Raw genomic sequence first — 23,242 nt, forward strand, 5'->3', positions numbered from 1 at the left:
CTATTTTTCATGGGTTTAGTTTTGAAATACATTTCTGGCTGCTCTTCAAACAAAATCCAATTTACCTGCATGCAACACTTGCCCTCTTTCAAATACTGTATACACCAGTAAGACTGTTTCACACGGGGCTGTTTGAACAGACAATAGAAGTAATCTCCATTATTATTCAAGAATAGCTGGAGCAGTGAGAATAAGTCTTCATTAGGTGCCTTTTCAAGGCCTTACTGCAGTACCTTTGTATTTTAGTATTGTAGTTGCTACTGTACTGATGCTTAGATAAATTACATCTGTCTTTTCCCTTTTGTCCAATTTTGTTTTGCTTGAAGTTTGATTTATAAGGCAATATTTGTACATGTACATTGTGCTTTTTTTCCACTGAACTGTAGCCTTGTGTCTCTTGTGTTTCTGCATCTGCTTGATCTTACAAGAGATCTAGCTTTTGGTAGTTGATGGTCCAATAAAAAAAAACAAACAACTGTCTGCTTGATGATACTGGTATGAATTCCTCTTTTGAAATATTTAGTTTGAAAAAAATTAAACTTATTTTAACAACTTAATAAAAGAAGAAAAAAACTTAAAAGATTTAAATTTAGAAGAGTTTTAAAAGTTTAAAAACTTAGAACAGCTTAGAACTGCTTCACAGCAGTGTGTTCCTAGACCTCTGTGCATAGAAATGTAATATTCAGTGCATCTATTTCATAATACTTTAATAATGTTATTTTTAAGGGGCTTCCCTCTTCTTTTATCTTGTATTATGTAAAGAGTTTTGCTTGGCTACTAAACTACTTTTGTAGAGTTGTAGCATTTGTTTACTACAACGAGCATGCTCCTTGCTAAGACAATCTCTACAAAGTGTTTTCTGAAATAACTAAGTTCTCCCTAATATCAGTGTGCATATCCCAAATCATGCTTAAGTTGTTCTCTTGATTTTTTTCTCTCTGAAATAAGAGAGAAATACTGAATTTCTTACTATTTTTGCTTAAGAACAATTAGAAATTTAAACATAACATTTGCAGTTTTTTTCTGAAAAATAATTAGCTAAACATAGAATTCTTGAAATGCCTTTTTTTTTTTTTTGTCCTTTCAGCCTCCTATGAATCATAAACAATTCCTTTATGCTGTTAGGTAACCAATACTGAGGATGATAGTCACGTCAAATTGCAGTGTGTTTTGGTGCTTTCAAACAATTCTGCCCTGGTAGCAAAACCAGCTTAGCTAGAATAGCACAGAGTGTTGAATTAACTACTGGTGCATTAAATAGCATAGGCTGAATGGATTTGAAACAATTAAGTACTGTATGTATGGAATTCTACATATGTGTAAATGTATTGTTTTCCAAATGGAGAACTATGGAGAAAGATCCCACTTCTTGGATCCCAGAACACCATTCAACCCATGGGTCATTGTGTTTTTTGGATATTTTTGGGGAGGAAAAAGCTGTTAGGAGCCAATTATGACCTGCTAAAGAAGGCTGCTTCAAATCAGCCTGTAATTTACTGCCTTGGACTTTTTCTGTCATCAACCAGTGCTGTGTAATTTTTTGAGCTATATTAATTCCACATAATTTTAGCCACCAAACTGGTATACTTAAATTAGGAGTTTTGCTGTTATAGGTTCCCCATTTAGTCAATGGGGAAAAGTGGAAACTTAGGTTAAGTGTGTGATTTGTTGTAATCTGGGCCAAAGGTTTTCAGTCTTAAATCAGGACTATGATTGCATACTTTCCTTACTGACTGTGCTCACAGAGTAATTTGAAAACCATTTAAAACCTTACTTGAGGTTTCTAGAGCACAAATCTGGAAACAAAAAAAAAGGTACAGAGGGCTTCTCAAATGGTTTTGCTAAGGAAAGGTTGATTATTTCATTGGCTCCTGATCTGTGTAGAAGCTTCCTCCGTCTCAGAGGTGTGATGGTCAAGAAGTTAAATGTTCAGCCCAGCTCAGATGATTTGTTGCAAAATGTTCATGAAGCATTATCTAGCCTTGAGGTGCCCTTATCAGCAGTTGACTTTCTCAGCAAAGAGTAAGTGTATTCCATGTGTTTCAGAAGGTTTCAGAGAAACTGTGGTTTTATGCAGCCTCGCAAGAGTACAGAGAATTTTTTTGTTACATCCTTGTGACTGTGGAATAATACTGCTGACTTCAGTGAAAAGGAGATGTTTAAAACTACAGCAGAAGTGGCTGTTGGTCGGTTGTTAGTGTTAGCTCCAGGAAACAATCCATTCAGTTTTTCCTTTTTAATGTTTGGGGGTTTTTTATTTCATAAATGTAATTTTTGGGACTATTTTTAGTATAACTATAACTTACTGAATTGCAAATAGACAGTTAATAAAATACACTGCTGGGACCTTACCCATTTCAGTGTTGGAAGTTGTAAAATCCGTATTTTTAAAAAATAATCTGCAGGAATTGATTAGCTTTCAACATGTAGTAGAATTATTGGGCAAATCCTGATACAGCCATGAAGGTGAGTGGAAACTGAAATAAAGGCTTTGCTAGCAAGAAAAGTGTTGTTTTGGGAGTTACGAGAAAAAATAAGTGAGACAACAGAAGGACAAGGTAGTTACAATTAGTTAATTTCAGGCCTCATTGGAGCTTTTGGTGTAAGGCAGTACAAGGGAGGAAGAAATACTGGTGAATTTGTATTCAAGGGTTTGCCTGCCTAGAGCACATGTTAAAGGCTACTTCATTTTACAGTTATAATGAGCCAAGGAATGCAACTTTAAATAGAAATAATAGGTTTTTAAACTAACATTAATGATACAATTGATGCTGGGTCAGCAGTTACTTGATTATTTAGATATGTCATTATGGCTGAAATATTGGTGTTTTCTGATATATTTTTATACAGTTTTAGAGATTTACGAAGTTTGGTGCTAAAGTATTAGCCTCTGTTATTTACAGTCTGGCAAAGGAGATATCTGAAATGTATTGTGACTCAAATCTAGGCCAAACCAGCAAGAGACTGCCAGCAGTTAGAGTGCAATATTTATCTGGCTATTTCTGTTAGAATATCTGTATTTATGTACATGTGGGCAGTGCCCGTGGTCATTGGCCTGCTGGATATAGTTGAAGGATATGTCTTAGTTGATTGCATGTCTTGAGTACATCTCTGCTAGTACAAGCATACACATGAAATAAAGCAAGGAAAGTTATCTTCATTTTTAAATGAGGTGGAATTTTGATTACCTGCTTCAGAGATAGAGGATGTTTTGCAGGAGGCTGTTTGAAGCTACCTTACCAGTCAGTTCATAGAATCATAGAGTAGCCCAGGTTAGAAGGGACTTCAAAACCTCATCTGGCCCAACCTGTTGTGGGAAAGGGAGCCTAGATGAGATTTTCTAGCACCCTGTCCAACTGGACCTTGAAAACCTCCAACGATGGGGACTGTACCATGTCCCTGGGGAGGTTGTTCCAGTGATTGATGGTTCTTAGTCTAAAATACGTCTTTCTTACATCAAGATGAAACCTCTCCTGCTGCAACTAGTCTTCTTCATATGGCTCCTTATGTAGAGAGAGCTTCTATCCTTTCTGTAGCCACCCTTTACACATTGTAATCCTGTGTTGAGGTCCCTCCTGAGCCTTCTGCTCTCCAGGGAGAAAAGACTTAACTCTTTCAGTCTCTTCTTGTAGGACATGTTCTCCATCCTCTTCATGGCCCTTCTTTGGACCTTCTCCATTTTATCTGTCTTTCTGAAATTGTGGAGACCAGAACTGGCCACAATGCTCCAGGTGTGGCCTGACAAGTGCTTGGAAAGCTGGGATGATGGTTATCTCTGCCAATAATGCTCCTGTGGATCCACCCAGGATCTGTTTTGCCTTTGTTGCTGTGGCAGCACACTGCAGAGTTCTGTTTAGCTCATTGTCCACCAGCACCCCAAGTTCTTTTCATCCCCAGCCTGCACTGGGCTCTTTGGTTGTGTTGCCCCAGCTGCAGGACCTGGCACTTGTCTCTGTTAAACTCCATAATGTTCTTGCTAGCTCACTCTTCCTGCCTGTTCTGGTCTGTCTGTAAGATGGTTTTCCCCTCTGACACGTCCACCTCACCACCCATTTTGGTGTAATGCACAAACTTGGTGATGGTGCTCTCAATCCCATTGTCCAGATCATTTAGGAAGCTGTTGAATGGTGTGAGGTGCAGTGTTGATCCCTGGGGGTTCCCACTTGTGACACCCTACCAACCTGAGTGAAAACCATCAGCCATTTTCTTGTCTGTCTTGCAGATCAAGCAAGTCCTTGTGGGTGGACAATTGTTCACAAAACCAGGTTTTATACTGTGCTTTTTCACCAGTAGAACTCAGTGCCTCAAAGAGGATGCAAGAAGGAAAAATAACCTGATCATTGAGCAGGACTGTGAATTGTACCAGGAGAACTTAGTTCTTCCATCCCACGGTCCAGAGCTGTGCATTCATCTTTGCTATCAAAGCTGCAGTGCAAGTTACATACTTAAAAGTTCTAGTAAAGAGGTCGTGACTACTCTGGGTATCCTGCAGATGGTAGGAGATGGTAGGTAGAAGGACAACAAGCTAACAATGTATTTTAACTGATGTGTCACAGTCTGCCTGAGCAACTGTGTCTCCAGATCTCCTCTCTTGCAGTTTTACCTAGATAGCCTGGTCAGGTTATATGTGTTTCAGCTATGCAAAATGACAGATGAATTCTGCATTGGTGTTTGGTACTGCTATTTTATTTTTTTATCAGTATATTTTTCACCCTGTTTTTCTGTAAAGCTCTTCATGGGAAAACTGCTCATAGCTAGAGAAAGGCTGGTGGTAACAGCTGTACATGTACTTTACTGGAATCATGGAAATAAAGAGCTCAGTGAGAAGAGTTGTGGAAAGAGAAAGGGTTGTATATACCCTGTAAAAATCAAAATTACTTCTGGAATACCTGCTATTCCTGCCTAATGATTTTAAACTTCAAACTCGGTGTGTTTTTATGCACTGGGAGCTTATGCTGTTTTGTGTCGCTCTGCACTCAAGCAGTGAGGGCAATTAATATGCACATTAATAGAGCCATGAACAGGCTGCTGCCTACAACCTTCTTGCTTTGCTGCTAAATCCCTTGCCCCAACAACCAGCTGAGCAGTACCAGCAAAACAAAAGTCAGCCTTGATGAGGTCTGTCAGCTTTTGCTCTTTATTTTAGTGAGCAAGACATATGTGACTGAAGCAGATGTCTGTAGTTTCTCACTGCCAGGATTCTTCTTGATATGTTTCATGCCTATCTTGTTCTTCACCCTGCAAGGCAGAAAAAATAAAATAAATCCTATCTCCAAATGGTGCAGCATTTCTAAGCTATAGTGTTCACTTTTAGGAATTTCCACAGGTATTTTGGGGTAGATTATACTTGTACCTTTGTCTTCAGTAGCAACTGATGCAGATTTTTTTTTTTTCTCAAGGAATAACCCAGGCAGCTTGTGTGAACTATGTGTTAACAAGTGCTTGTTAGAGTGGGAAGGTAAAAATTCAGTTGTTTGAAGTTTTTTGGTCTTTTCCTATTGAAACGATAAACTTCATATTTTAGTGATGCTAAAATATCCAATATGAGTGAAGTAAACGAAATATAAAATGTTCCTCTCTGTGTAAATCAAGTTAAATAAGGTAGTATTTTAAGCTAGCTGGCATCAGTGGCAGAGGCACAAAGTCTGTTCTAGCAAAACTGGTAGACACCCCAAAATTTGCCATTTGGGGGGTTGTATTCCAGGTGGAATATCTTCTGGGTGGATTACTACAAAACTGATTATAATGGGTTTGTGTTCTTTTTTCTACATAGCTCACTCCGTCATTTTCATTTTTAGTAGTTTGTGCACATTTATAATGATGTTGGTTTTAATGATGTGTAAAAATCTGTTGTTGAATGTCACTTAGTGTTCCCTGTGCTACTAACAGAACAGAAATTACTGGCTTTCAGAAATTAGACTTTATTTTACGTAATTTTTTAAAAAAGCTAAACAACCCAACCCTTAGAATAGCATGTTTGGGAGTTTTGAGATTATGTGTAATTAGCTAAAATCACTATAGTAACTGCAGTTTTTGCAGTTTTTGGCAATGCCTAAAACCAAGATACACTGTAAACCCACAATTATACTGGAGAAAAAAAGAGAATTTCCTCCTACTTACTGTGGCATTGAATGTGAAATATGAAGAGAAAACTTCCTTTTCTAATTAAAAATGTAAGGCTCCACCTAATACTTTAATTAGCTTTTCTCAGCTTTGAGTCCCATGGCTAGATAGCAAATTCCTGCTGGATTCTCCTAGATCCTAGGATGCTTTAATGCTTCATCTGCTTGTTCTGTGTTATTTTTTGAGGGAACTGATGGAGGTGATATGAAAATGTTGTGCTAATAAGTTTCCCTTTCCCTTAGAGTTCCTCTTACTGGGAAACATTTTTCTGTGCTGCCTCTCCATCTCCATTTCTGTCAGACACAGGAGTTGCAACTCAATGAGTATCTGTTGGAATCGGTTGCTAAATTAATTCACTTTATTATGCCATACAGAATAGTTGCTTGTGTATCACAGAGGACATTGCTGCATCACTATATTAAATGATTCTTTGCCTTTGGAACTATTTGTATCCAGCATCAGGTTCTGCCTGTCCTGTGTCAAGTTCTGGAGAAGGTGTAAAAGCTGAGACTGATGCGTTTCCATCCCTGTATCAGATACCAGAGCTGACAGTACATACCATTGCTTCAGAAGTGCTACACTCTTTTTCACTTTCAGTGTTTCCAGTCCAGGATTATTTTTGAAGTTTAAATATTTCTATGCTCTAATCTCAGATGTCCTTTTGCAGTGTGAGTGAACTTCAGAGAGCTTTAAATGGATGGTCAACTATAAGGAAGTGTTAAAAAAAAAAGTGGTGATGGAATGGAGAAAATCTTAGCAGAACCTAAGTAATATTCTAATTTGTTGTGTTTTCAGATCTATTTTTTTCTTGAATTTTACTTATCCATATCTTGCAGGTTTTATCCCTTTTTGGCTCAAATTAAAAAAGCAAAATAAAACAGTAAATGTAGCACCCTGCAAGTATGTAGCATTAAATTTGGTTGGCAAGCAGCATTGTTGATTATTAATGGTCTAAGTTATTTTTTCATAACCACTCTTATAAAAGGTTTATCTATAATGAATAAAAAGAGCTGTTTATGAGAGCTGATAAATGCTGTCCTGGTTTAAGTTTATTTTTTAATGTTGCTGTGTTTAGTTTAATTTTCATTGGAATAATGGGAAATAAATATGATAAATCTTTGCATTCTTCTGAAAACTTGGGCCAGAGTGGTGATGAGTTTAAGTCTGATGTCTAGGTGGAGTTTCTTATGGTGCATCTATTTCAGCAGCTGTTGTTTTAGAAAAGTTCAACATGGTAAGTACAACGAAAATGTTCTGCAGTTTGAGGTTTGAAGAGCTGAGGAAGGATTCCAGAAGATGTTCTTCCAGCCAAGTAGGCAGCTGCAGAAATTGCTGGAGTGTGGAGCAGAAGTTGTTGCTGTTGGTTTCAAATTCAATGCTCAGGAATTTTCCCTGATTGAAGGTACCATGTATGGCTAATCCTGTTAGTCACATTACTTATTTTAATCAGCTGACCTCAGATTGCCCACCTCTGCCAGGGCAAAAGATGCTAAGAGGGGACTTCTGCAAATCATGCAGTGCATGAAAAATAATTCCCCTACTGTAGAATTAAAAAGGTTGAGAGCAGATGGGGCTTCTAGCGCATGTCCTGCCCTGGTGGTCAATGGAGTCAAATCCAGCTGGGGCCAGTCACAAGTGGTGTTCCTCAGGGCTCAGTGTTGGGGCTGTTTCTGTTTAACATCTTTATTGATGATCTTGATAAGGACATAGAGTGTATCATCAGTAAGTTTGCAGATGACACCAAGATAGGTAGGAGTGTTGATCTGCATGAGCATAAGGAGGCTCTGCAGAGAGACTTGGAGAGATTAGATCACTGGGGTAATGTCAATGGTCTGGGCTTCAACAAGGCCAAGTGCCAGGTCCTGCACTTGGGCCACAACAACCCCAGGCAACGCTCCAGGTTTGGGGAAGTGTGGCTGGAAAGTGTCTGGCAGAAAAGGACTTGGGGGTTCTAATTGACAGGCGGCTGAATATGAGCCAGCAGTGTGCCCAGGTGGCCAAGAAAGCCAATGGCATCCTGGCTTGGATTAGAAATAGTGTGACCAGCAGAAGTAGAGAGGTGATTGTCCCCCTGTACTCAGTCCTGGTGAGGCCACACCTGGGGTATTGTGTCCAGTTTTGGGCACCTCAGTTCAAGAGACATATCAAGGTGCTGGAGTGAGTACAGAGGAGGGCAACAGAGCTGGTGAAGGGCCTAGAGAATCAATCTTATGAAGAAGGCTTGAAGGAGCTGGGAATGTTTAGTTTGAGAAAGAGGAGGCTGAGGGGAGACCTCGTCAGGCTCTACAACTACCTGAAAGGTCATTGTAGAGAGGTTGGTGCTGGTCTCTTCTCACAGGTAATCAGTGATAGAACAAGAGGGAATGGCTTCAAGCTGCAACAGGGGAGGTTTAGACTGGACATGAGGAAAAAATTTTCACAGAGTGGTCAGACACTGGAATAGGCTGCCCAGGGAGGTGGTTGGGTCACCATCCCTGGATGTGTTTAAGGGTTGTTTGGATGTGGTGTTGGTGGATATGGTTTAGGGGAGAACTTTGTAGAGTAGGGATGATGGTTGGACTCGGTGATCCCAAGGGTCTTTTCCAACCTGAATGGTCCTGTGATGCTATGGATGGAGCTGGGCATTGCCAATGCATCTGAAGATATCATGGTGTAGTCAAGTCCACTTCTGATGGAGATTGTTCCTGATAGTTTTGCATGCAGTTGTATTATTTGTGTCTCACAACAAAGTTTTGCAGCCTTGGGAAAATCTTATAGGTTGTTTGGGTTATTTTTCCCCTCTCTTTAGCCTTTTTACACATAAGGGATTGCATACAAAAATTCTCTTGACTTGTTAGGGTTAAGAAGTCAAGAAATAAAGTTGTGAATTAAAGCTTTTTAAAATTTGCTTTAAATGTAGCTTCTTGGGTAATTCCTTAACATATAGTCCTTAGCTAAAGAATTGAATGCTGTTACCCATATTATAAGACATGTTCTGGTTTTGGTTTAAATTACTCTAAAATTGAGTGTGTAGCCCCCTCCAGTTAACAGTAAGATGCCATTCATTTCATAGTTTCCCTTCTGACTGTATGAAAGCTAGGTCATGTTAAGAAGCCAAAAGGTTTTAACCTGGTGTTTATTGTGTATCTTGTGAAACAATTAAAAATGAAATGCCAGAGGTACTGAAAAAAGCAGAACAGGAAGTAGTAATTATGATTTTTACTGATGGGGAGTCATGTTTCTCTTTACCAAACCCTTGTCAGTTTTCTCTTCTCATTCCTCATCTGTACAACCTCTGGCTTTCCTGAACTGGATGTTCTGTGGAGCAGTTGTTTGTTTGTTTTTTGTTTTCAAATTGGAACCCAGAGCGGAGAAGAGACTTATGAAGTATAAAAGTAAGAGTAAGCTTGGGAAAGACATCTTGACAAGTTATTGATGATGTTTCCAGTTACAGCCTACACAAGCATCAGTGGGATGGATGTACCAGTTGCTGAATTAGTTTTAGAAATTGTGTACAGACAATAACATAGATTTGCTTGCGAAAGTTTTGAAGTTTGTTTGTTTGTTTTTATTTCCTGAAAGTATGAAAAAATTCAGATGGGGGAGAATAGAGCCTTAAATATCACAGGTTGGATAAAAAGTTTGTTATTGATACTGTACACAGAGCATAAGGTGGCCTTTGTCCTAAATTCATACGGAGAAAAATGAAAGCCAGGGAGCTCATTATAATGTTTTTTGAGAAATAAAAAACCTAGAATATTCAAAATATATGTATCTATAAATGAAAATTCATGTACATGATACAGATGTACATGTATATATAGTTATCTTAGTTATTCAAAACGTGGCTTTTTGAGTAATGGACATGAGAGATTTGTTAAGGATGATAACTGCAAATTAATTTATGTCATTTAAGTCCAAGAAACTGCACTGGTTATCATTTTCAGGCAGTCTGTCATAATTTTTTTAACAAACTGTGATTGATATTTAAGAATCAGACTTCTGTTCCTTTGAAAAGCTTTCTGCATGGTTCATAGTTGCAGTGTCCTTTTGTGTGCTTTGAAGTCCTGAAAGACCTTGCTGCTTTTCTAACATGACAAATGGGGAGGAGTTTTGAAAGTCTAGTCAAATTAGGTAAAAAGCTAATCCATTGTTGCTGGCAGAGGGTATCTGTTCCTTTTTAACATATAAGCAGGTTTACTGTTTGAAATCAGCCTTTTACATAATGTTTAATTTCTTCATATTTGCCTTCAGACATCTTAACTTTGTAATGTTTTTACAATATGAAAAATAAATTTAAAAATGAGCATTGTTTATATTATAAAGATTTCCCAAGGGATATATTCCATGGTTATTTTGGCTCCTACCTTTTCTTAACCTAATTCTTTGTGTAATGCAGGGTTCCCTTCAACCAAGAAGTTGAGAAAATAGGACTTGTCTCTCGTTACTAACTATGGCTATTTATGTTCTGCAGTGATAGTTGATTCTGCAGATATCAGTGGTGAAACATTCCAGATCTTTGTGTAGTCTGATGTTAATGAAATGCTTCCTACATATTTGTCATCAGCTGAGAATCTGGAGCCCTGTTATTCGTTAGATAAGTCAAGTAGGAATCGTATTCCTTAGAGAATTAAAAAAATAACTTGTTTAAAATAATAATTTGCAGAAAAATTAGGCTGAACTCTGTAAATCAAAATTCAGGTTTATTTCCTCTAATGCCAATTTAAAAAGAGAATCTTTAATGTTTGCATAGATGGAATCACTGCTGTTTGAGATACCCTGTTATAAGCAAAGCTGTGTCTTTTGCTATTTATCTGAAACAACTGTTGTGTTTCTCTTCGTACAGTATTTCTGACTGCCTCTGCAGTATTAATTTTCTGGCTACATTTTTCAACAGTAAGATATATTTTAAAGTAAAGAACAGATGGTCATTAGTCATTCTTTGAGAGTCATTTTCATCTAAATCTGACTTGATCCTGTTGGTAACAGTGGAGTAATTGTTTTTAACTGTAGTGATTCTTAAGTCCAGTTTAAATTATTGTAGAACATTCACTTTTCTCTTTCCCATGGCACAAGCAATCCTGAATAGAAAGTATCCTCTTTTCTGATACTCTTGTATATGGATATTGTAGTTTACATGTCACTGTGCGTATGAAGTATGTTATGCATGGGAGTGTGCATACATGCTGACCTTCATCCCACAGTGCTCAAGCAACTCATATGTGCTCTGTGCTAGGGACATTTAGGACAAAAAAGTTCCAGGCAGGCTTGTGGTGGGACATGACCAGTCTTAGTGACACACCACAAAATCTGACACAAAATAGCCTGGAACAGAAGTAGGTAAAACCATATTTCTTGGATTAATTAGGAAGTAGGTAAAACTGCCTTCCTCCCAGTTGGAGAAGACTTTGAAAGGCAAACCTTATTACTAAAATTGATCGGAGTTGGTCAGAATTGTGGAATGAACCCTTCCTCCTTTCTGCAAAATGGGAAAGGACTAAGTAGTTCATATTCTCAAAGAGCACTCTTCACAGCTCTCTACCCACTTAACACCTTACTTTGAAATATTTCTTCAACTGTGATCTGGAGGGAAGAGTCATCCTTGAATCAGCATCCTTGCTTTCTCCTGCACTGAGGTTTTTGCTTATTGGGAGTTTCAGGGAGACCATTGCACTGGGATCATAAAATTACATCCAGACTGCATCTGTCTCTGTCATGAGGTCCATGCTTGCCTTGGCAAGCAGTGTATAGTGCTAATGTGTGTATCACTGTAAGGTCAAATATTTTAAAAACAAGAAAAAAATAGTAGACCTTATTCAGCCATGTTAACGAGGCAGACAAACTCCTTTATCTGTTATGTGAGCATTTGTGCACATAGGCAGCCATGTGCTGCGTGCCACTGTGAATCAGGGATTGCTCCCTGGGTCTTTACTCCTTCGCGAGCCACCTTCTTACCTGACCTTTTCATTGTCTTGAACACAGACCTTTCCACACTGACAGGCTTGCTATCTGTGTATTTATAGATACACAATAGAAAATATCCCCTATGGGAAAGCAAGGGAAAAATTGAGAGAGAATTCTCACTCCATTCTCAGTATCTTTAATAAACCACCTAGTCAGTCATGGTGCTGAGGGAGCTGTAAACATAGAACTAACATCTGTTGACAAAGATTTGCTTTTATTGATGGCAATAGATAACACGAACAAAATGAGTCTTTTGCAGGCCTGCTTTTTACTCTTTGAAAGAGGTCAGTTAAGCTACTCATGCTACACATTTTCCATTTATATTTCTGTCAACAACTAATCTCCAGGTGTTACTTTTTCAATTCTGTTTTTACTAGGACTTTTAAGATCGTATGGCCTAATAAATTATTTTTTATATTTTAAAGGATTACCTGTGTAGCCTACAGGTAGAATTTCAAAACTACATCCCACCAAATTTTTCCATAAATAATTATGAATGTTACCTTTGTGTCTTATCCTGCAGTAACTGTTCATGCATGTTGCCACAGGGATGGGATCTGCAAGGTGGTGAATGCTGCAGCACCCCTAATAAAAACAGATTAAACTTGCATTTTGTTAGAAACTCTTTCCTTCATTTTGCATGCTATTTAAGTAGTTAGTGACTGTAACCTGTAACTTTTTTTTTTTTAACATGGTAGTTGTCTGCCTAGTTGAGAGTGCTGGAGTTTTGGACAGCCTAAGTATGATTATAAGTAAAATACTCTATTTTTTATTTTAATGGTTGGCAAGGTTAACTTCTTTCCAATACACAGGGAAAATGGTTTAGTGTTCCTATGTCTCTAAATGCAGTAGAGTAAGAAGGCACATCTCCTTTGGTCAACACTGAATTGTGAGCACTTCAGTGCAATTACATCCAGCATTCTACTCCCAATGAGGGGTTTTTCCATTGGCAAAGTTCTGCATTCTCCCTAAATACTTCCTTTAAAAACAAACAAACAAAACAAACAAAAAACATCTTGATTTACAAATAGTTTAGATAATTCCTGATACTTGCAGAAACTGGATTCCCTCCAAAGCTTCCTTGCAGTCTCAGTTTGTTCAGCCTTCCTCTCCATAAAGGAGGGTGGGGGTGGAAATGGCTGGCAAGTGTGCCTCTGGTTTTTAAAAGCAAATTTAAATCTCACATTTTAAACCCTTTAGAGTTCAAAAGCCATTCTGTTACAGTAGTTTGACATTTCAGCAATTTCTACAGTTAGGTATATAAGGGGACTAATCTACCTCTGTACTGTGTAAATTATAATCTCTCATCCTTCTTTTCATTTTTTTCTGTACTGTTATATTTAGATTCTATTCTCACTATTTTAAGGTAATGTAAGTAATAAATTTATTTATTTTTTTTTTTCAAATTAGCTTCCCCATTAATAAATTTCTAAGTTGACATCAGAACTGACCTTCTTATTTTTAGGTTGATAGTCCCCTTTTGGATTTTTCATGGAGTTATGGTCTCAGGGCTGAGCTTTTAGGAGAAGTTAATGTTGAAAAATGGCTCACCACTTTGTAATAGCTAAGGAAAATGCAATAAAATACAGACAGATGATTTTCTGTTTAAGTTTTTTGCAGCTATGCTGCAGAGTGAAAATCAAAGATACTGGTGATTGATTGCATGTTGATTAACTTCAACAAGAATTTACAGCAATTAGTTCTGATTTGCTATAGAGTCTTGCCTGAGTCATAAATCCTTTAGGATTTGCTGAACATCCTGAACAACTGAGTGAAGATTTACATTACTTTTCTTTACCTTTTTTTTTTTTTTCCTCAAACAGCAGTTTAATGACGAGTTCTTGTTCATCTGATGACATTGATCAGGAAGAGATCCAGCTCGCTTTGCAGGCTGCTAAAATTGCCACCCGAGAAAAGATCAGATCCAGATTTCATGGCAGTAATGATCTTATTCACCGCCTTTTTGTCTGTATCTCAGGTATGAGAGTAGCCTTTTCTTCTCAATGTAAAAACTATTAATTTTTTTTTTCTCATATTTGGTGTGCATAAAGTTAGATGATCAAAAGTTTGAGCGTACAACAGGTTTTACCCAAAAGTGCTTCCTTTTTCTTGGTGATGCTCCATGCCCTCAAGGGAAGAAATTGGTTGCAGATGTATTTTGATGCAAAAGGAATCTCTTGCTGTTTCCTGCCAAAGGACAAGGAAAATATGTTTCAAATTGCAGGTAGCATAGAGGCCAGAATGTGACTTGGCTATTATAGAAAATACGTCTGTTTAAATTTTCAAATTTTATTACTAACATGAGAAAGTGATCCCCTCAAAAATAAATATGAGGCCATTCCTAGTAGCAACAGACAAATTTAAATACTATTTTTAAGGGTGGTGTAATAGTCTAGCAGTTGTTTACCCATTTTCTCAAATGCCTAGGTGTTGCTGACCAACTGCAGACAAACTATGCCAGCGATCTGAGAAGTATCTTAAAGACCTTGTTTGAAGTTATGGCAACCAAACCTGAAACAGAAGACAAGGAAAAGCACAAGAAAGGTAAGATATTTAGCTGTTAGTTTTCTATAGTGAATTTCTGCTGGTGGCCCCATGGGGATCCATGAAGCATTTGACAAGAGTTTCCGTAACATTTTGTTAACTTTTTGGCAGAGCTTTGTACAGTGATTTGGCTTAAGTTTTAAAAAAGGCATGGAAACAGACTGTAAACTGGATGAAGTCACTGGATATATTGGTACAATGAGTATGTCTTGAGGCAAATGTTGAAAGAGTTCGGGCTTTCTGAGTGCATCTGTTCCCTTCCATATTCCTATGTACAACAAACAGTGCTTGTAGCCCGTGTGGTCATAACATAATGTATGCAGGGCTTGGACTTGCTAGATCATCTTTTTTCCCAATGGACACATTTTAATTTACCCAGACACATACCATGGATTATGAAGTTTAAATAGCTATGCAAAAGGAGCTGACTAAAAGATAAGAATGCTCAGAAAAATGCTGAAATCTGATCTGTCTTGTAGAAACTGCAGAATGCTGAATTTGGCTTCAATATAGAAAAATATCCACTTGTAGATAAGTAGATAATATTCTTGATAATTAAGATAATGAAACCAGAACTAGATAATGAGCAAGATTTTATATTCTCTGACACCATTTTGATTATTTCTTTTTCAAAGAGGCAAGTCTGCTAACCTATCTAAGAATAACAATGTCATCCCAGCAAGACTGCAATTACCTTTGCCCTTTGTTATGATCAGAACTATCAGCACCTGAAGGTGATCGGAGTTCTTTTGGTTTTCCCTCCCTTTCCTCATGATAGAAATATTTGCTTTCCCTTTCTCCCAGTTTCATGAGGATTTTACATGAAACACTAAGTTGGAAGCTGGTTAAATTTAGCAGAATATCCTCCAATCCAACACGTATCTGCAGTGAGATAATGCACAACATGCATTACAGTCCTCTACTACTTGTGGTCCACACTTCCACAATGTTTCTATGGTGGCAGCATGTCATGACATGACAAGAGACTGTTTTTTCATTAGCAAGAGAAAAAGGGGTTAGAGAGAATTGCTGAGGATCAAAGCACTCCTGAGCCTGCAAATAAAAATAATAAATAAAATGGAGCTGTAAAGAATTATCACTAGGATAGATATGGTAGTCAACAGTACTTGGTTGGAAAACTTCCTAATCAATAAACAATTACATTAGGAAAAAGTCGTTGACAAAAGTAAGCATAAACAAAATTAGCAAATAGTAGTCAGGAACTTTGGGATAAAGTTTTGCTTTGAGGTATGTGATTTGATGTTTGATTCACCTAGGGAATCTCTGGTTGTTCTCACAATCTAATTTGTAAAGCATCCTTGTTAAGAACTGGGAAATAAAATACAAGATGCAGCTAAACTGCTAGAAGTAAGATGACTGTGTGTCCAGTAGTAACAGCATCTTTTATTTCAGTTGTCATTCCAAAGAATAGAGGAAACTTTTAAATCACTGTATTAGGGTGAAGAAAAAACAAAACATATAAGAAGGTACATATAGATGCTACTGTAAACTAATCCTGAACATCCTAAAATGAATATTTTAAGTGAAAATTGGAAAAATATTAATTCAGCTTATTGGTTTGTTTTACAGTTAATCAGGGTTTAAGGAATGCAGCATTGGAAGACTGTGCTTTATGTCAAGAAAGTATATCATCCTCAGAACTTGCAGCCAAAGCCAGAGATGGGGACTTTGAAGGTACTCTTTTTTTCTGAGAATTCAAATGAGACAACATTGATGTGTATAAATGTAATCATTAAAATGAAAAGAAAACTCTTCTGAAGCTTGGGTCTGGGAAGTGACTATAAAATGTTGTCATATTGTGATTTAGAGACTAAGTCAGATGATAAATTGAGCATATATCTTCCAGATTTTTTTCTAACAGCCTCATGGTACTGTGATCTACGAATTGTCATACCTAGCATGAATTCCTTTCTATTGGTAGAGGAAGGTCCTGTATAGTAAAGGCTTTAATATGGCAAATGACATTACATGTGATAAGTTTCAGAGGGCTGTGAAAGGTACAAAGCTGTAAGTAATGTCTTCTCAGCCAAATGTGAAGAGATGTTTTACATCATTTGCTATATGTGAAGGGGCTACTTTTTTTCCTAGTAGAAGTACCTTTCATATTTTCTTCACTTCTGTCTTTGAGGAACGTGATCAAGTATTTTTTATTATTCTTATATTCTTCACCATGTTACTTCAGGGAAAAAGCTAGTTTTAGGTAAGCCTGCTGAGGTTTCTGAGATCTCGCTGAGTACATGGTAAGAGTGAGAAAAAGTGCATCTGCAAGTCAGAGTTTGGGTCGGGATTCAAGCATCCTGAGAGCTCAAAAGTTTGGGTTGTTAATTTGGGTTTTTTTGTTTCTCCTTTTTTAACCTGAACCACTGTGGAAGTGCGTAAGAGTCAGTTATGGACTGTAGCACTCACATGGTAAACGTGGTAGAAAAAATGAAATGAAAGATGTCAGAGCACTTGCAGGCAGAGGATAAGAAAAGGGAAAGCAGATGTATGCAATGGGGTAAACAAGAAAGCCATCAGCTTTGATCGTTAGGGCTAAGTGGTGGTTTCAGCACACAGGGAGCCCAATTATCAGGGCGGTGGTGTCTCTGTGGTCAAGGGAGAAGTACAAGACAGCCATCAACTGTGAAACTGTCTGAGCTTCCCAGAAATTCAAGTGTGCAGTAATTTCCCCATGCTTTAAAACTGTGATCTGTTGTTGTCTATTTGTCCACACAGTCCCACTGCAGTTCTTCCAGTGAGAGATTCTGAGTGCAGGCTGGCTGATGGCTGAGGGATAAGCAGTGTGGGTATCTGCTCGTGTGCAGGGGGGAGAGACCAACAGCAATGTTAGTTCATGTCATTTGCAATAAAGATCAGAAATCACAGGGGGAATGTGGAGTGTGGAGAATCTCTTAAATATTAGGTTTTAGAGTAATGCTACATATTTACCAGTTATTTTGTGCTTATAAAAACCCCGTGGTTTGCCTTCTTACCCTTGTGAAGCTGCAGGCTTCAGATCTCAAATCTGATCTATTTAGAACAGCAGAGCTAATTCATGTATAACACAGTGCAGAAATATTATCTCTTCTGGAGGAAGATTATTTGGTGGCAGATAAAGGACTATTCAGTAGTCATTTTAATTGATTTTTCTATTGAGGCATAATTCAGTCTGTCACAGAAGGTGCAGTAAAGAGGAAATCTTTAAGCAAAATCTTTACCATGTATATGCTATATTGGAAAAGAATGTAAGAGATTTTTCATGCTCTACCATTTCAGTTCATATTATTTTGTTTTGAATTGATGCCTGATACTGTCAGTGAATTTGACTTACAGAACTTGAAAGCAAGCTAGTCTGAACTGCAGGATGCTGAATAATCTTCTCACAGTGGATGTACATTTTGTCATGGCACAGTCAGTTCACTTCCCTGGCATGTTATTCAGATTTTAAGGATCTTCAGCTTTTCGTGGCATATTCTATTGGCACAGGGAAGGTTTTATGTTTGGAGAAGGGCAGCCTATGGCTTGGAATGTTATTTCTTGAAATAGAGGACAGCAGTCTGGACATTTAAGTGATGTTATGGCTGTGTAGGAGTGCAGTAAGGGGAGATCTTTGCTGTTTCATGCACCCAGGCAGCGTGAATCAGTTCCATCCCTGCCCTAAGCAAATGGTAGAACCCAACCTGTAATATTAATACCATAGGCAGATGACTACAGCAAAAACAGCCTTTTGCCTGCACCTTTGTTCCAAACTAGCAGGTGTTTCACATAAGCCTGTGTGATGGAAAGTGGAGCCTTGCGTGGTAACCAAGGCCTTTTTGAATAAGTAGATTTGGATGCCAGAATGAGCTCGGCTGCCTTGGCACACTTGTTTTTGCATGCTAACACATCCTCTAAACAGAGCCAGTCAGCCAGTGCTCCTGCAGGTACTCTCCTTTGATACCCATGCTCGCTGATTGCAGAGGGCTTGGGTATATCTGAATCAATCTCCTTGTAGACTTTTTCTGAAGGTCTTACGTGGCTTGTGTGTAAGTGGTTATTCTGTAAAGCCCTACTTGTACAAATGGGTACTGCTCCTTTGTGTAAATTAACTAGGGGAGTGTGCTATGCCAGCTTTCAGACTTGATGATGGGCAGAAACTTTCTGTAACACAGAGAGAATGAGGATGCTGAGGACCATGGAGGTGAGCTTCACCTTCCAAACCAGAACAAACCATAAAAGGTTTAGAAAAAGGGGCATCTAAAAGGGATCAATACGTTGGATTTGTGTGAACTGTAGAAACACCCATTCTGTCTCTCCCTCCTCCAATACAGCAAGCCTGATGGGTTTATCCTCCAAGCCAAATCTGGGCCCCAGGCCACCAATGTGTACAGTGCAGTTATCACTGTAAATGGATTCAACACAAAGTCTGAGAGCATTGCACCGATCTGTTGTCAGCATTGCACCAACCTTAATTATATCCTTTTCCTACATCATTTCAGGTCACTCTTAATCATTTCAACTGAAAGTGAAAGCAATTTAACACAAATGAGTGGATCAGTAGCTCCTCCTTTCTGCCATCACAGCAGAACATCAGCATGTATCAAATTGAGAAAGTCTAGCAAGCTACCTGCCAGGAAAGCTTTTTCCAACTATGAAATAAATCCCTCTTACTGAAAGTACTGAATGTTCAAGATTGCATCTAATCAATGGTAATAAAAAATAATAATAAACAAGCCCAGCAACCTAAACAAATACAGGAATAGTTTTAAGATTCTACTGAAGGTTCCAGCCTTTACTCAGATTATGAAGATGAATCATTTGTTTTCGTCAGATTTCTCATTCTTACTGTATATAAACCCGACCAGCTGGTCTGGGTCATAAAACAAATATGAATGTTTATTATGAGCCAGCTGACATTGGCAAGGGTATAGGAGGTAAAGCCTGTGACCTGCTGGAGGTCAAAATAAAATAAACTACAGATTGTCATGCCAAAACAAAAGCCTTTTCAAAAGTACAGATGAGGCTATGGTGTACAGGTTCATCTTGCTGTCCTAGTGCTCTAGGACTGTTTTCTGAGGAAGAATATGTATTTATACTTCATAGAGTATAAAAAGCATTATATTTCATAGGGGAATAATGTCAACGAAAAACATTTATGTTTTCCTAGAATGTAAGATTAATATAGACCGTATTCCGTAAATTAGTTTTAAATATAGTAAAATTTCATGCCCTGGTTGCATGATGGAGAAGGTGGCCAGTGGGAACAAAGTTCTTTGTATGAACTCTAAGCAAATTTTAGTGGCAGCTGCTCAGAAACAAATAGGTTGGGCTCTTTGCTACCGGTGGTGCTTGCTTCAAATTGCAGTAACAGCAGGAGCCTGTGTCCTGGGACCTGCTGTGTTTCTGATTCTGTCTTTCCCTCTGGGTCCTGGCAAGCTCCCAGCCAGCAAAAGAAGAGGGTTATTGGAAATTCCCCAAGCTCCAGCTTGGGACAAACCACTGTTGGATAATAAGCTGACCAAGAAGTTTGCATGGGACTGAGAGTGGGCAGTATGGGTCACACACTAATTAAAGCAAACCTCCACATTTGAAAATATAAGGATATTACTCTCAGTTAACCTGGTATAAATATATCCCTGCTGGGACAGGCCTGGGTCATTTTTAACATGTATTATAGCTTTAAAAAAACAAACATCAGGGAAGTAGAAGTTTGTCTTTCTGCTGTTTATGTGTTTGGGATCTTGTTTCCAGCCCTAACATAAAACTTGCTTTCCAGGCCTAACACAGTAGCCAACAGTTTCCCATACACACACACAGAGTAATTTTTTTTTGTCTTGATAAGGATTTTTATGTATTCATTTCTCTATTAGTCTGTGTGATCAAGGATGAGTCCCTGCTCACCATAGCTGGGAGCATTATTTTTATCCTTGTGAGCTTGTTGATTTTAAATACTGACTTCTGGCAAATCTGAGTTTTGACCATACATGTAATTTGGGGTAATTTATTACTTAAGAAGAACAATCTGTTGCAATTGAGGGGAGGTGTTTTCAATTGTCCATGTCATGAAGTTACAGGCTGGCTTAAGAAGTGAGTTACGCTTCTTATCCAGGACTAAGCATGAGACATCTAGAAATCAGAAGATTTTCTCAAGGAGAAACAGGAAGTATTATGAAACTGTTGATGCTCCATGAGAATATTTGCTGTAGCATCTCCACACTCTCTGCAGTCACATATTCGTTGTCACTGCTTGTTATTCTAGCATCTGTACAGAGCTGCCTTGCTCGCTGCCACCCAGTTACAATTCCAGCCATAATGGATTAGCTGTGGCTGCCAGTGCAAATAACTGTTTGTGCCAAATGGTGTTAGCATCTGCTTGCTCCACAACAGCATGCTATTTCTCCTTTATCCCTTTCCACCTCTTAATATTCCAGCCCACCCACTTTTGTCTAGTCACAAGTCCTCACTGCCCTCCAACCAGCAGCACCAGCACAGTTTAGTAATTTATGGTCCCAAGGCTTGAGCTCTTGCTCTTGTTGCTATAGGAAGTCACAAGGTCAGTAAAACCCACCCATGCTACTGTATGTGCAGAATCTAATCATCCTAAGTCTAGAATTAGCTGTCAGCTCTAGCTGAATGCTTCAGTTTTTCTTTTGTTCTCTAGTGCCAATGGCTACTCTGTTATTCAGAATGATGACCAGCAACACTTTCCTAATGAAAGAAGTTAAACTGTTGCACAGTTCAGTGGCCAAACATACTCAGTTCACATAACTTTTTAATTTCCCTTATTCAGCATCTCTGCTTACACTGTGTGAGAGAAGAATCTAACATCAAGTTTTCCATATTGAGGCAATATTTTATAATCAACTGAGCATATTTATTGATGCATGTAAAATTACAGGATTTTGTACAGTTTTTGTGTTGCAATACTTTAATAACTTGTTTGGAGCTTTTTACCTTTTCAAACACTATCCCTCTCTGTCAGCACAGTGGGAACGTGTTGAGACTTCACTGAGAAAACATCCTGTAAGTACTGTAAAGCACAGGCTTATTGAGACCCACAGTGACATAACTGGGATTTTGATTAGATACAAAATTTTGTGTCCTAAAAATACACACATTGAGTGTTTTTTGGCCTGTAGTGTATAGATCTACATTGTCAACTTGCCCCTAGTTTGTAATTGTTAGTGGTTCTTACAGAACTCCTAGTAATGGTTATATTGAAGACCCAAGTCTCTGGTCCATCTGATTTAAAGTGAAGACTTGAACCATATCCAGTCAATGTTTTCTACCAGTGTTGTTCCATTTTATGTAAATAATTATTTTGCCCAAAGCATGAGTTACTGATGGGGTACCTATACAGAATGGACATCATTCAAGGTTGTGTGGAATTAGGCAGAGCAGAGGCTTGAGCCCAAGTCTGCAAAGCTCCATGCTTTGGTGAAAGCTTTCTGGATTTGCAAAGATACTCCATCCTGAGAAAGCTTTTTGACAAGAGCTGTCCCCGAAGCTAATGAGTCTGTACCTCTTTTCTCCCTCGCCTTTGAATTTTTCATTAAATAATACTGTTGAAGCAGAAAATATATTTTTATTGAAAATTTTCATGCCAGCTGTAATCAATACTGAATCTATTCAGCAAAGGTAAAGATGACTTTGGTGCAGCTCCCTGCTAGGAATCTTATGTAAAGGTCAGAGGCGACCCAGAATGACATGGGGAAAATTGTGTGTTAAGGGTCAAAAGGTTTATCTTACTGTGGCAGTTGAAGTGAGGAGTAAAGTCATGTCATCCTAGTTCTCTACTTTCCATACTTAAAACTGTGAGAATTTACAATTTCTGCTTTCATCAGAAGAGATACAGCAAGCCCACCTGACCTTTTTTGCAGCTCTGAAGATAATGCACTTGGACAGCTGCAGCAGTGTAAGTTCCACAGGCTGCTGTAGAAACAGCCCCTCTCAGGATTAGTTTGGTAAAAGTATAATCAGGGGTTATGCATGATATGCTCTAAAGTCTAATACACATCAATGCAGGAGGAACTTCCAGTTTGAGTTCTGTGTTAGGAATATTTGATGAAAACAGAAGATGCGAAAGCCTGCCTATGATGCAAACACCACCACAAGCTTGGAGTTTAGCAGCTGCTGTTCAACAGGGAGTCATGGTGTTCATTCTCTCTGATTTGTTTTCCACCAGAATACAGATTTGCTAAATTAGGCCTTCTGTAAGCTCCAGCATCTTGGGGGATTATTTCCCTCCCCTACCCTCCAATAGTCTCCTGTGTGTCTATACCACTGAATTAACTTGTTGGTCTAAACTGTTTGTATCAACAGTGGATGGATCCAGGTCCAGGTTCTCTTCTCCTTGTGTTCTGAGATGCTCTCCTTGTTTTTGTAAGATTAGATGGGACTGCTATAGATGTACTGCACATACTTAGGCAAAATTAATTTGCATGTGCTTTTTTATGTTGTTTACAGTGCCTATGGTTTTTATCATTACTGTGGCCCCACCATCTTGGATTTATGTGAGATTTTTAACTTTTATCAAACAGAAAACCTTTTTAGCTCGTGAAGTTGCAGAGACATGGAAAGTTGAATTCTAAAAGCTACAGCATAAAAAAACCAAACAAACAAACTTATAAAATGCCATTATTTATGGGAGATT

The 23,242-nt window shown here is 38.3% G+C and overlaps 1 protein-coding gene across 5 annotated transcripts in view; it reads left to right on the forward strand.

Moving 5' to 3' along the window:
• Positions 1-23,242, forward strand: part of ZFYVE28 (zinc finger FYVE-type containing 28) — a 151,508-nt gene that overhangs the window by 121,107 nt on the left and 7,159 nt on the right. For 3 of the 5 annotated variants that reach the window (XM_051619106.1, XM_051619108.1, XM_051619111.1), the window contains 3 exons: positions 13,890-14,044; positions 14,494-14,610; positions 16,201-16,305. In XM_051619106.1, coding sequence (XP_051475066.1) covers positions 13,890-14,044; positions 14,494-14,610; positions 16,201-16,305 — 377 coding nt within the window. The remainder of the gene's footprint in view (positions 1-13,889; positions 14,045-14,493; positions 14,611-16,200; positions 16,306-23,242) is intronic. The other 2 variants (XM_051619107.1, XM_051619109.1) reach the window with 1 other exon arrangement.

This window comes from Apus apus, chromosome 4 (assembly GCF_020740795.1).
Source record: "Apus apus isolate bApuApu2 chromosome 4, bApuApu2.pri.cur, whole genome shotgun sequence".
Classification (NCBI taxonomy): domain Eukaryota; kingdom Metazoa; phylum Chordata; class Aves; order Apodiformes; family Apodidae; genus Apus; species Apus apus.